Source organism: Salvelinus alpinus, chromosome 3, assembly GCF_045679555.1.
Source record: "Salvelinus alpinus chromosome 3, SLU_Salpinus.1, whole genome shotgun sequence".
Lineage (NCBI taxonomy): Eukaryota > Metazoa > Chordata > Actinopteri > Salmoniformes > Salmonidae > Salvelinus > Salvelinus alpinus.
The window spans coordinates 56,887,790-56,900,506 of NC_092088.1; the positions used below are offsets into that span (position 1 = coordinate 56,887,790).

The 12,717-nt window shown below is 43.0% G+C and overlaps 1 protein-coding gene across 3 annotated transcripts in view; it reads right to left on the reverse strand.

The window, feature by feature from the left end:
• The window catches only part of LOC139570983 (attractin-like protein 1), a 352,370-nt gene that overhangs the window by 233,510 nt on the left and 106,143 nt on the right, over positions 1–12,717 (reverse strand). For 2 of the 3 annotated variants that reach the window (XM_071393394.1, XM_071393396.1), the window contains exons 13-18: positions 8,446–8,564; positions 8,084–8,200; positions 7,784–7,916; positions 5,150–5,337; positions 3,656–3,869; positions 1,916–2,104 (exon numbers count right to left, since the gene is read on the reverse strand). In XM_071393394.1, the coding sequence (XP_071249495.1) occupies positions 1,916–2,104; positions 3,656–3,869; positions 5,150–5,337; positions 7,784–7,916; positions 8,084–8,200; positions 8,446–8,564 (960 nt within the window). The remainder of the gene's footprint in view (positions 1–1,915; positions 2,105–3,655; positions 3,870–5,149; positions 5,338–7,783; positions 7,917–8,083; positions 8,201–8,445; positions 8,565–12,717) is intronic. The other variant, XM_071393395.1, reaches the window with a different exon arrangement.

A 12,717-nucleotide genomic window follows, 5' to 3' on the forward strand; every position in this document is an offset into this window, starting at 1 on the left:
GTGAGCTCAAAGCACAAGGCGGAAGATGGTTGATTGCTAAATGAACATACGCAAGTGTTGGTCAGGTTAATGCTGCTGGACATTTTGGTGGGGTGGTGTGCCAGGCAGATGGATGGGGATGGAAAATCACTCTGAGATGCAAATAAGTGGGCTCTGCCCTCATCGGATGCCAGTGTGCTTGTGTGTTTGTGTGCGCGTGTGCATGCGTGCGAGTGTGTGTAGGAGGTATGCTGAACCTAACTAAAGAGAACAGGGGCCGGGCTGTGTTCTAATTACCTGCTGACATATGACCTTAACGCGAAGAAAGACCATTTCCAGGAGCAGCAGCAGAATCACATTTTGTTTAGGGGGACATTCTTTCAGGAGCACAGCCAGATTGGAGTCGCTGACCTCCCCCGGGCCTTTCAAGATAAATACATCCTGTGGCTACTGGCTAGTACACCAAAAAGTTAATCTTCCTTCCTGTTTCTCCCAATATCCCCTCAAAACCAAAACACAAGTAACCACCTACCTAAAAAGATATGGAAAGGTACTGTGGATTGAGAAATGGCAACCTTGAAGGGAAAATCTTGGCAAGGATTTTCAGCTGAAGTGAACAGGCAAACATACACAGATGGAGTTGAATAATAATTACATTTTGTATATTTGTTCTCTCCCTACAAAATCCCTAAACTTGATAAAATAATCCTAAGGCGAACTATGACATTCCTTTAAATTAACATGTTGAAAACAAAAACACATTAGCACAATGACACATTGTGTTTTGCTGTAACAGAACATTTCTTTATCTCTACGTTCTGAAGCCAAAAGCCTGATATGGGCTTAGCATACACACCGACCCTACATCAACTAATTTACATTTTGATTGGATCTATATTGTCAAGCTTCCGTGAGTTGCATTACTCTGGAGAACAATAAAAGCAATAGTACAATTTGCCTAATTACATTCCCCAAAACTCAGAACCGATAGATGTTTGTCTAGAGAGTTTAGTGTAATCAGAAAATATGAATACTCCACAAGCACACTGACCATCACTTAGTAGCTGAATGGTAATGACTTCAAACTCCCCTGGTGAAATGGCACTGAGAGGATGTGGCCTAATTGTGCATACCATTGTTGTTTTACATAATGTCACGCACTGTGAATACTGTTGCTGCTGTGGTATAACGAGGGGGTGTTCAAGCAAATTATGTGACCATGGCAAAATGTGGTGAAAGCTCTTTCCCTATTTGTTTAATTGTTCACATGATGAAAAGTGGTAAAACAGAGTCCATAGACGCCTGACAGCATGTTACTCCTTGCGTCGGACTATAAGAACAGAAACTCACAACGTGTTATTGTTGGTACCAACATCTGCTTGACATGAGTTTCAAAACTGCCACTGCGTAAAACACATATCCTGTTTATGTGCACCTATCTCTCGCAGCAAAGTCTGGGGGTTATCTATATATCTATATATCAGGATCTATATATCAAGATCAGACCTTTAACGGAGGGCTTTTAGAGCAAAGGAAACACTAACAGCGGGGCATATACTTTTCATCGAGTTGGATGCACGTCGATACGTTATTGATTTTCCCATAGTACCCAGGGACAGAGACCAGGGTGGCATACACCTAAGGGTCTAGGGAAGTGGACCCACCTGACTGACTGTAGAGCGCAATGAGTCCGCAAACATCCAAGGGAGTCTGATCTCACTGAGCAACACTAACCCTGAGGAATTCACTACTAACACACAGGAGCTGAGACTATTTTGAACATAAAGTGAGCCAGAGTGTGTGTGAGTGTGAGAGAGAGAGAGAAAGAGAGAGAGATAGACTGTTTGCAATAATCTATTTGCCCGCATTCTTTTGGAGGTTGTGTTGAAGATACACACACACAGTGGAAGCTGAACATTTTGACCTGTATACTCACAGACGCAGACTCCAGTCTGCCACTCCAGACACTGTCCGTAGGGGAAGGAGATGACGTAGGCGTTGGAGTCCACGCATCGCTGGGTGCTGCTGCACCACATACACTCCATGGCCTGGCTGGTGCAGTTGGCACAGGTGGTGCGCAGGGAGCAGGGCGCCTTACACGGGCGGGCACTCTGATTGGGGCTCACTGTGGAAAGGTGAAAATAAAATCATATTTAAATAACGTCTGTGCCCAGCCTGAAAATAGTGCTAAAAATAATCTGTGGGAGTTTATGTACATTTGCACTGCCTCTAAAACACAGACATCTTATCTCAACCTTGGACAGAGTATTTTTGCAGCAGGTATACCCATAACCATTCATGTACCATTTATTACATTACATTAGTAATTTAACCCATGAGCAGACGGTAAACAATAGTAATTTCCTCCCTCAGTCCGACCCCATCATTTGAGCTGATTTAGGCAGGCAGGTTGTATCGAAGTGGGAGACAACTCCACAGTGGTGGAGGAAACAGAAAAGTAATAAGAAACAGCAGGATGTCTTTGGTTACATATTTCCACTCTCTGTCAGTGCAAAGTCGCGCTATGGGAAGTACGGCGGCCAAAACTGCACATTTGAGGCCTCATTTTCTTCGGCTCCCCAGCTATTCTGGGCTCCTAAATGAGTCCAAGCATGGTTCAGTGCTAAAAGCGGACAAAATAAGACTGAGTCAGACGGGCCTGCTCGTGTTTCCAGTTTCCTTGAATGCTTGAGAGGGACGGTCGGTCACTCAGGGGCCATGATGGGAAGGAAGGTCAGCCACTGTCAAACAGTGGTAGAAAAAGTAACCAATTATAATACTTGAATAAAAGTAAAGACGCCTTAATAGAAAATGATTCAAGTAAAAGTGAAAGTCACCCAGTGAAATACTACTTGAGTAAAAGTATAAAAGTATTTGGTTTTAAATATAATTAAGTATCAAAAGTAAAAGTATACATCTTTTCACATTCCTTATACTTAGCAAACCAGACGGCACAGTTTTCTTGTTTTAACATTTACGGATAGCCAGGGGCACACTCCAACACTCAGACATCATTTACAAACAAAGCATTTGTGTTTAGTGAGTTAGCCAGATCAGAGGCAATAGGGATGACCAGGGATGTTCTCTTAATATGTGCGTGAATTGGACCATTTTCCTGTCCTGCTAAACATTTGAAATGTAACGAGTACTTTTGATTGTCAAGTAAAATGTTTGGAGTAAAAAGTACATATTTTCTTTGGGAATGTAGTGAAGTAAAAGTAAAAGTAGTCAAAAATATAAATAGTAAAGTAAAGTACAGATACCCCAAAAAACGACTTAAGTAGTACTTTAAATAATTTGTACTTAAGTACTTTACACCACTGCTGTCAAACACTCCAGGCTATGATCTTCTCCAGTCATAAGGATGCTCTTCCTAAAACAATATCTCACCACTAACACTCTATCCCCTTTTAAATTCACTAGTGAATTTGGCTCCTTGTCAATGATGATGATGATTGTGAACTTTTCACTCTAATTCAGTAGTGCCTGATTGAGCTTTAGAATAATGACATAATCATGTTCGAGGCCTCATGGAATTCACAAGGGTTACAGGTGCCTTTGAGAATTAGTCTCTATTATTCAATCACCATCACCTTCATTCTTCTTCATCTCTCCTTCCCTTTCCCTCCCTCCCGTTTTCCCTCCCTATCCCTCTTTCTCCCAGTCCCTCTCTCACCGACTGGTTTTTCACAGATGAGTCCATCAGTTGTGGCGGTGCAGGGGTTGGCCTTGAGCCCTGCCACCTCTACCCTCTCCAGGTAAGCACAGAAGCCTGAGTCGCTGGGCTCCCCGGGCAGCCACTGCAGAGAGGAGTTGGTGAAGGGAGACATGTCCTCCCAGCCCCAGTATGAGATGTTGATCTTCCTTAGGCCCACCCACGGAGCTAACTTCTACAGGACAGAGAGGGGAGAGAAAGAGGTAGGCGAGAGGGGGAGGAGAATATGGATGGAGAAAGAGGGGAAGAGAAAGATGAAAGAATGAAGAATATGAGAGAGAGAGAGAGAGAGAAAAGGGAGAGGGCGGTTAAAATCCTGAAATGTAAGATAAGAATTCTCTCTATTCTCCATAGCATGTTGAGGGCCAGTAAGAGTATGGAAACATGTTATTTCTTTCTCAACATAAATCATACATATTTGATTCATGCAATGATTATGTGAAATCTTAAATCAAACCGTTGGGAAAATTGCTATAATTACAGGGAAAGTTTTCGACCTCAGACTTTACAGCCAACACCAATCCATAAAACCAAGACAGGCCAGAGTCATTAAACTAAGGTATTTATTTTGACTTTTAAAAATGTCTGTGTGTTTGAGTTATTTCTTAAATGGGCAATAACGTCTCAAAAGTTTTACCTGTAATAAATGGTTAATTAGCCGGCTAACACCGGCTATGATCTATCACACAGTAAAAATGTATGAGAGCATAACATTTGAGTAATCGAAGGAGACTGCCATGATTCAAATCCTGAAAAACGTGTTGCTGTACACTAAAATGCACTTTAATTCAAAATTCCTATTACAGGCTGGGATGGAAAATAATGAATTTCTTGGGGAAGAAAAGCAAACTGATTATTGTAGCCATGGAGAGCATCAGCTACTTTCAAATAACTGTCAGAAAAGAGCTGAGAGGAGGAAAAACTGTTGCCTCTGCATCCTAAAACAACCAAGGTGAGCTTTATTATTAACAATAGTGTTCATCTTCAAAGAACAGACAGAAGCTGCTTAAACACTCCACCCCAAAACCATAGCGAGAGATCCTCTTGCTCTATTTTTTAATTAACGGCACCAGTCAAACACCAGTCAAATATTTGCTCCTGCATATCCTCCTGACAGCGCAATCACTGGAAAAGTCAGCATGTGTGGTGGGGATATAAACAGGGAGTGTGACTCTTGAGAAAACAAATATAAGTTTGGTTGGGATCATGGAAATCTAGTCTAGATGTACATGTAAACACTGGATCAGATGTGGGCTGATTCAGCCGTAAATAAGCTAAGACTTCAACATGTGTTCAACATGTTGGGTTTCAGATTATCATGGGGTAAGTTTCATGAGGTCTGGCATGGCCATTCCTCAGGCCTTCGACTTGGAAAAGTACATTCCATATGATAGTCCTTGATAAAGTACTATGTTTAAAACAACACACTATTTTAAACAGAGGCGTTTCCCTTACCTTCTCTTGTAGCTGGTACTTCTGCAGCTCGTCCAGTACAAAGTCCACCTGCTTGGCAGTGGTGAGGGAAGCTATGTTCCCGTCCAGGTTCTTACAGTAGTGCTGGGCATTGTCATAGCTCTCCCTGCTGGAGTTGATCCTGAGGCAAGCCTCCCCAACATGATGCCAGCCTTCCCCACAGAGCTGAGCTGTGAACAGGGAGAGAACAGTAATTTAGACCCAGGCTTCTGACTGTGTTGGGCCACACAATTGGATGGTACACAGACTTCACACAACTGGAAGACTCAACACCCCTCAAGGATCTCAACTACATTTGATATGCATCTCACTACTCACACATTAAGCAAGTATGTCGCTAATATAAAAGCAAAGTCGATTGACAAATATCTTATAAGAAAAATATTTTTTAGGAACTCAGTCGGCGTCTCAACTTACTGTTCAGAATTAGAATAGTAGAATACACATTCTAACCAACAAAAAATGTGGTAGTGCATCAGCAGTTTTTCTCAGGGGGCCCCCGTTGATTGTGTTAGTCACTCTCACTCAGATATCATATGAACATGGCATATTTTATGCTACAAATGTGTAGAATTGCAGAAAATTCTCTTTAAAACTGCACATATTTTTCTTCGCCCCATGGAAAAATGAGTAGAATTGCATGTAATATGTTTTAAAACTGCAACATTTTCTCTATGCCCCATGGCAAAATGTGTAGAATTTCAGGAAAATAACTTTAGCACAGTTTTGCCCATGAGGTGGAGAGCCACCAAACCAAATCTCGCTTAGGGCCTCCAAAAAGCTCAGACCGGCCCTGACCTCATGGTGTGAATTGAAGAACAGTCAGTCAATCAGTTGAGATATAGATTGAAAATGATGGATTATGCTTCAAAGAAGCTTGCATCGACCACCCTGATTGAATACACAAGTAAGTGTTTGTCAAGCACAAGTATACAGTTGTGCTCTGACTGACAGACACATCAAACATTGGGAAAAACTACACAGATGAGGGACGAGACCTTAGTTAATAAGCAACAAATTGCAGAGAATAAGGGAGAAACAACTCCAGTTTCATCTCAGGAATTTCTCTGCTTATTTTGGAGACTTGCGCTGATTACAATCAAAGTTGGATAATGGTTACCACCATCAAATTATTTTCATCAGACTAAGAAAGAAACCCTTTTTTCAAGCATAAAAGGCTGTTGAAAAGATGTCCAACCAGAGAGCAGTACTGACATGAACAGTAACAAACACATGGCTAGAGTTAAAGTCTTTAGAACAGGGGTGTCAAACTAATTTTGCCCTGGAGGCCGCATTTGGTCTTCAATGAGGTCCGGAGGGCCACACTGAAAATGTGTTATATTACCTTGCTGTCAAAATTGGATAAAAAAATGTGTTCTCCATCCATAGTTTTGGGAATGTCTACGGTCCCTGACTGTCTAGTGATTATTAGCCAGCTGGACAGTCAATAAACTGTATGAACATAGGTCTATTATAATTTCTACACAATTTTGATTTGGTTTTAGTCAAACCTGGTTCTGTCTGCTTTCCATTATACACTGGAAGACAAATGCACCTTTCAGCAGGACAATAACCTAAAACACAAGGCCAAATATACACTGGAGTTGCTTACCAAGACGACAATGAATGTTCCTGAGTGGCCTAGTTACAGTTTTGACTTAAATCGGCTTGAAAATCTATGGCAAGACTTGAAAATGGCTGTCTAGCAAAAATAAACAACCAATTTGACAGAGCTTGAAAACATTTTAAAATAATAATGTGCAAATATTGTACAATCCAGGTGTGGAAGTTCTTAGAGACTTAGCCAGAAAGACTGCCAAAGGTGATTCTAACATGTATTGACTCAGGGGGTTGAATACTTAATCAAGATATATTAGTGTTTTATTTTTCAATATTTTTGTACAAATATTTTGTGTAGATCGTTGACAAAAAAAATGACAATTAAATTCATTTCAATCCCAAATTGTTACAAAACAAAATGTGGAAAAAGTAAAGGGGTGTGAATACTTTCTGAAGACACTGTACTTACTGGGCTCTCATTTGTGAGTCAGCTGAGGCTCCATTTTCATAACATCAAGTAAACAATTATAATTGGCCTACATCCCGTCACCACGCTGGAGAGGAGAGTGTATTTGTGGATGTACTGTATTTGGAGGTATGTAGACGTGTGTGTGTGTGTGTGTGTGTGTGTGTGTGTGTGTGTGTGTGTGTGTGTGTGTGTGTGTGTGTGTGTGTGTGTGTGTGTGTGTGTGTGTGTGTGTGTGTGTGTGTGTGTACATGTGCTTACGCCTGCGCGCGTGGGTACGTGTTTGTTTGTGAGTGTTTTTGTGTTGAACTCCTTCTGGAGCTTTGAAAAATGAGAGCAATAAATCCACTTTAGAGACAGGGGGAAAACATGTTTTCCCTGGGGAAACGCTACAAGAGTGTTGATAATGAATCAAACATTAGCATAAGTTCTCCAAGCATTCAAACTTGCTTGTAGCTATCAAACAGGTAGTCAGCTAAGCAGAGTTCTTGCTTGTTTGGAGTTTTTGGAAGACGTTTGTGTGTGTGTGTGTGTGTGTGTGTGTGTGTGTGTGTGTGTGTGTGTGTGTGTGTGTGTGTGTTCTTTCTCACCAGGGATGGCATGGCACTCCTGTTGCTGAAGCTCCCATTGACAGTGGAGGTTGAGGGAGCAGCTCTTACAGTTGACCAGCTTGCTGCAGATATGTTCATTTCTCACATGGCATTTGACGAAGTTCTTTACAGACTGCAAAGAAAGTGTACAAACATCAAACATCTACATAGTTATTATTATGGTGAATTTTTTATTCATAGTATTGGGGTCATGTAAATCTGAAATTTGTGCACTGGCAGAACAGAAAAGTATGGTTTGGCATTAATAGAAAAGCCCCTGCAACAGTATGGAATACCCACGTGTCCCATCCTCTTTGCCCCTTGCTTCCACACAGAGAGCTGTTGTTCAGACAGCATGGACGGGGGAGGGGCCAGGGACAGAGGACCTCTATGCTGCTGCGCAAGCTCCAGGGTCAGCTATAGACACACACAGAGGAGCCAGCAGGGCCAAGCATTAGGCTAACTGACACTGCTAGCCAAGCAGGTGAGATAATAGCGACTTAGTACACTACAACAACAACAAGAGTTAAGTAGTGACTCAGTAGAAGGCAATTTTCAAGCTGCCTGACTATTCATGTTGCGTAATTAATTGACAATTGTAGCTAATAAGATCCTAGCTGTGACTGTTTTGTCTCACTACTGCCCCCTGTAGGCAGACTCACCGCAGTGCAGTTGCTGGAAGCAGAGATGCACTTCTTGTCTTCACACCACTGGCAGCCATTGGTGTTGGCAGTGCAGCTGACACAGTCAGAGAACCTGAAGCACCTCTCGTCTTCACTATCTGGACGGGGGACGACACAGTTTAACAGCAGAACACAGTTAGTCTAGTCTGCACCGTCTGGGGGTGGGGTTAAGAAAAGCAGCTTAAAAAAGAAAAACGGGACACAGACAGTTTTATAAAGGGAACAGAGTTAGAGAACCCAGTCAAAAAGAGAGGTCAAGTTCAGGATCAGTAGTAACTGTAGCAGAACAGAGAATGCCAGAGACATTGTCCAACATGGTCCTCTCTGTCAGGATTCTGTCTATTCTGTGCATAATATCAGTCTAGTGAGAGAAACAATACCAGAGAAAAGCAGGTCAAGAGACACAATCAAATCAAATTGTATTTGTCACATCCGCCGAATACAACAGCTGTAGACCTTACACGGAACCCAAACCGGCTGCGCGCTTGCGCCATCGTGCGCTATCGTGCATAAATATATTTTGTCCCCCTACACCAAACGCAATCACGACACGCAGGTTAAAATATCAAAACAAACTCTGAACCAATGACATTAATTTGGGGACAGGTCGAAAAGCATTAACCATGTATGGCAATTTAGCTAGTTAGCTTGCACTTGCTAGCTAATTTGTCCTATTTAGTTGGCTTGCTGTTGCTAGCTAATTTGTCCTGGGATATAAACATTGAGTTGTTATTTTACCTGAAATGCACAAGTTCATTTCTAGTCATCTCTCCTTCCAGGCTTTTTCATCTTTGAAATGATATGGTGATCGACATCTACACTTTTACCACGACAACCGGCAAAACATTTCGTCTTTCAATCTACTGGGTACCTGCTTCTATAAACCAATGAGGAGATTGGAGAGGCAGGACATTCAGCGCGATCTGCGTCAGAAATAGGAATTACTTCTATTTTAGCCCTTGGCATCGCAGACGCTCGTTAGTGCGCGCGAGCAGTGTGGGTGCAAAAATTGAATAACGTGTATTTAAAAATTTATTTTGCGACGCTCGCGCACGCAACGTGTCCGGTCTGGTCAGCATGTTAGCGTGAAATGCTTACTTACAAGCCCTCAACCAACAATGCAGTTCAAGAAGGTATTTACGAAATAAAAAACTAAAGTAAAAAAATACAATCAAAAAGTAACACAAGAAAATTACAAAACAATAACGAGTCAATATGCGGGGGGTACAGGTTAGTCAAGGTAACCAGTGGGTCAGAAAATTACATTCACTCTGTTGACTGTGCCTTTAAACAGCTTGGAAAATTCCAGAAAATTATGTCATGGCTTTAGAAGCTTCTGATAGGCTAATTTACATAATTTGAGTCAATTGGAGGTGTACCTGTGGATGTATTTCAAGGCCTATCTTCAAACTCAGTGCCTCTTTAATTGACATCATGGGAAAATCTAAAGAAATCAGCCAAGACCTCAGAAAAAAAACGGTAGACCTCCACAAGTCTGGTTCATCCTTGGGAGCAATTTCCAAATGCCTGAAGGTACCACATTCATCTGTACAAACAATAGTACGCAAGTATAAACACAATGGGACCACGCAGCCGTCATACCGCTCAGGAAGGAGACGCATTCTGTCTACTAGAGATGAACGTACTTTGGTGCGAAAAGTGCAAATCAATCTCAGAACAACAGCAAATGACCTTGTGAAGATGTTGGAGGAAAAAGATACAAAAGTATCTATATCCACAGTAAAACGAGGCCGCTCAACAAGGAAGAAGCCACTGCTCCAAAACCGCCATAAAAAAGCCAGACTACAGTTTACAACTGCACATGGGGACAAAGCGCATACTTTTTGGAGAAATGTCCTCTGCTCTGATGAAGCAAAAATAGAACTGTTTGGCCATAATGACCATCGTTATGTTTGGAGGAAAAAGGGGGAGGCTTGCAAGCCGAAGAACACCATCCCAACCGTGAAGCACGGGGGTGGCAGCATCATGCTGTGGGGGTGCTTTGCTGCAGGAGGGGCTGGTGCACTTCACAAAATAGATGGCATCATGAGCGAGGAAAATTATGTGGATATATTGAAGCAACATCACAAGACATCAGTCAGGAAGTTATAGCTTGGTCGCAGATGGGTCTTCCAAATGGACAATGACCCCAAGCATACTTCCAAAGTTGTGGCAAAATGGCTTAAGGACAACAAAGTCAAGGTATTGGAGTGGCCATCACAAAGCCCTGACGCCAATCCCATAGAAAATTTGTGGGCAGAACTGAAAAAGCGTGTGCGAGCAAGGAGGCCACTAAACCTGACTCAGTTACACCAGCTCTGTCAGGAGGAATGGGCCAAAATTCACCTAACTTATTGTGGGAAGCTTGTGGTACGCTACCCAAAACGTTTGACCCAAGTTAAACAATTTAAAGGCAATGCTACCAAATTCTATTTGAGTGTATGTAAACTTCTGAAAGAAATAAAAGCTGAAATAAATCATTCTCTCTACTATTATTCTGACATTTCACATTCTTAAAATAAAGTGGTGATCCTAACTGACATAGGACAGGGAATCTTTACTAGGATTAAATGTCAGGAATTGTGAAAAACTGGGTTTATATGTATTTGTCTAAGGTGTATGTAAACTTCTGACTTCAACTGTAGTTAGGGGTAAAGTGACTATGTATAGATAATAAACAGCGAGTAGCAGCAGAGTAAAAACAAAGGGGGGTTATCAATGTAAATAGTCCGGGTGGCCATTCTTATGGCTTGGGGGTAGAAGCTGTTGGACCTAGACTTGGCGCTCCGGTACCACTTGCCGTACGGTAGCAGAGAGATCAGTCTACGACTTGGATGACTGGAGTCTTTGACAATTTTTGGGCCTTCTGCTGACACCGCCTAGTATATAAGTCCTGGATGGCAGGAAGCTTGGCCCCAGTGATGTACTGGGCCGTATGCACTACCCTCTGTAGCGCCTTATGGTCAGACGCCAAGCAGTTGCAATACCAGGCGGTGATGCAATCGGTCAGGATGCTCTCGATGGTGCAGCTGTAAAACTTTTTGAGGATCTGGGGACCCATGCCAAATCTTTTCAGTCTCCTGAGGGGGAAAGGTGTTGTCGTGCCATCTTCACAACTGTCTTGGTGTGTTTGGACCATGATAGCTTGAAACTCTCGACCCGCTCCACTACAGCCCCGTCGATGTTAATAGGGGCCTGTTCGGCCTTCCTTTTCCTATAGTCCATGATAAGCTCCTTTGTCTTGCTCACATCGAGGGAGAGGTTGTTGTCCTGGCACCACACTGCCAGGTCTCTGACCTACACCCTATAGGCTGTCTCATCGTTATCTGATCAGGCCTACTGCTGTTGTGTCGTCAGCAAACTGAATGATGGTGTTGGAGTCGTGCTTGGCCACACAGTCGTGGGTGAACAGGGAGTACAGGAGGGGACTAATCACGCACCCCTGAGGGGCCCCTGTGTTGTAGATCAGCGTGGCAGATGTTGTTGTTGCCTACCCTCACCACCTGGGGGTGGCCCTTCAGGAAGTTCAGGATCCATTTGCAGAGGGAGGTATTTAGTCCAAGTGTCCTTAGCTTAGTGATGAGCTTTCTGGGTACTATGGTGTTGAACTCTGAGCTGTAGTCAATGAACAGCATTCTCACATAGGTGTTCCTTTTGTCCAGGTGGGAAAGGGCATGGTAGAGTGCGATTGAGATTGCGTCATCTGTGGATCTGTTGGGGCAGTATGAGAATTGGAGTGGGTCTAGGGTTTCCGGCATGACGGTGTTCATGTGAGCCATGACAAGCCTTTCAAAGCACTGCATGGCTACCGACGTGAGTACTACGGGGGGGTAATCATTTAGGCAGGTTATCTTTGCTTTCTTGGGAACATGGACTATGGTAGTCTGTCTGAAACATGTAGGTATTACAGACTAGGCCAAAGAGAGGTTGAAAATGTCAGTGAAGACACTTTCCAGTTCATCCGCGCATGCTTTCAGTACACGTCCTGGTAATCCATCTGGCCTTGGTCTTGCTCATTTTGGCTACGGAGAGCGTGATCATGCAGTCATCTGGAACAGCTGGTGCTCTTATACATGCATCAGTGTTGCTTGCCTCGAAGCAAGCATAAAAGGCCATTAGCTCGCCTGGTAGGCTCGCATCACTGGGCAGCTCGTGGCTGGGTTTCCCTTTGTAGTCCGCAATAGTTTGCAAGCCCTGCCACAAGCGACGAGCGTCAGAGCCGGTGTAGTAGGATTCAATCTTAGTCTTGTA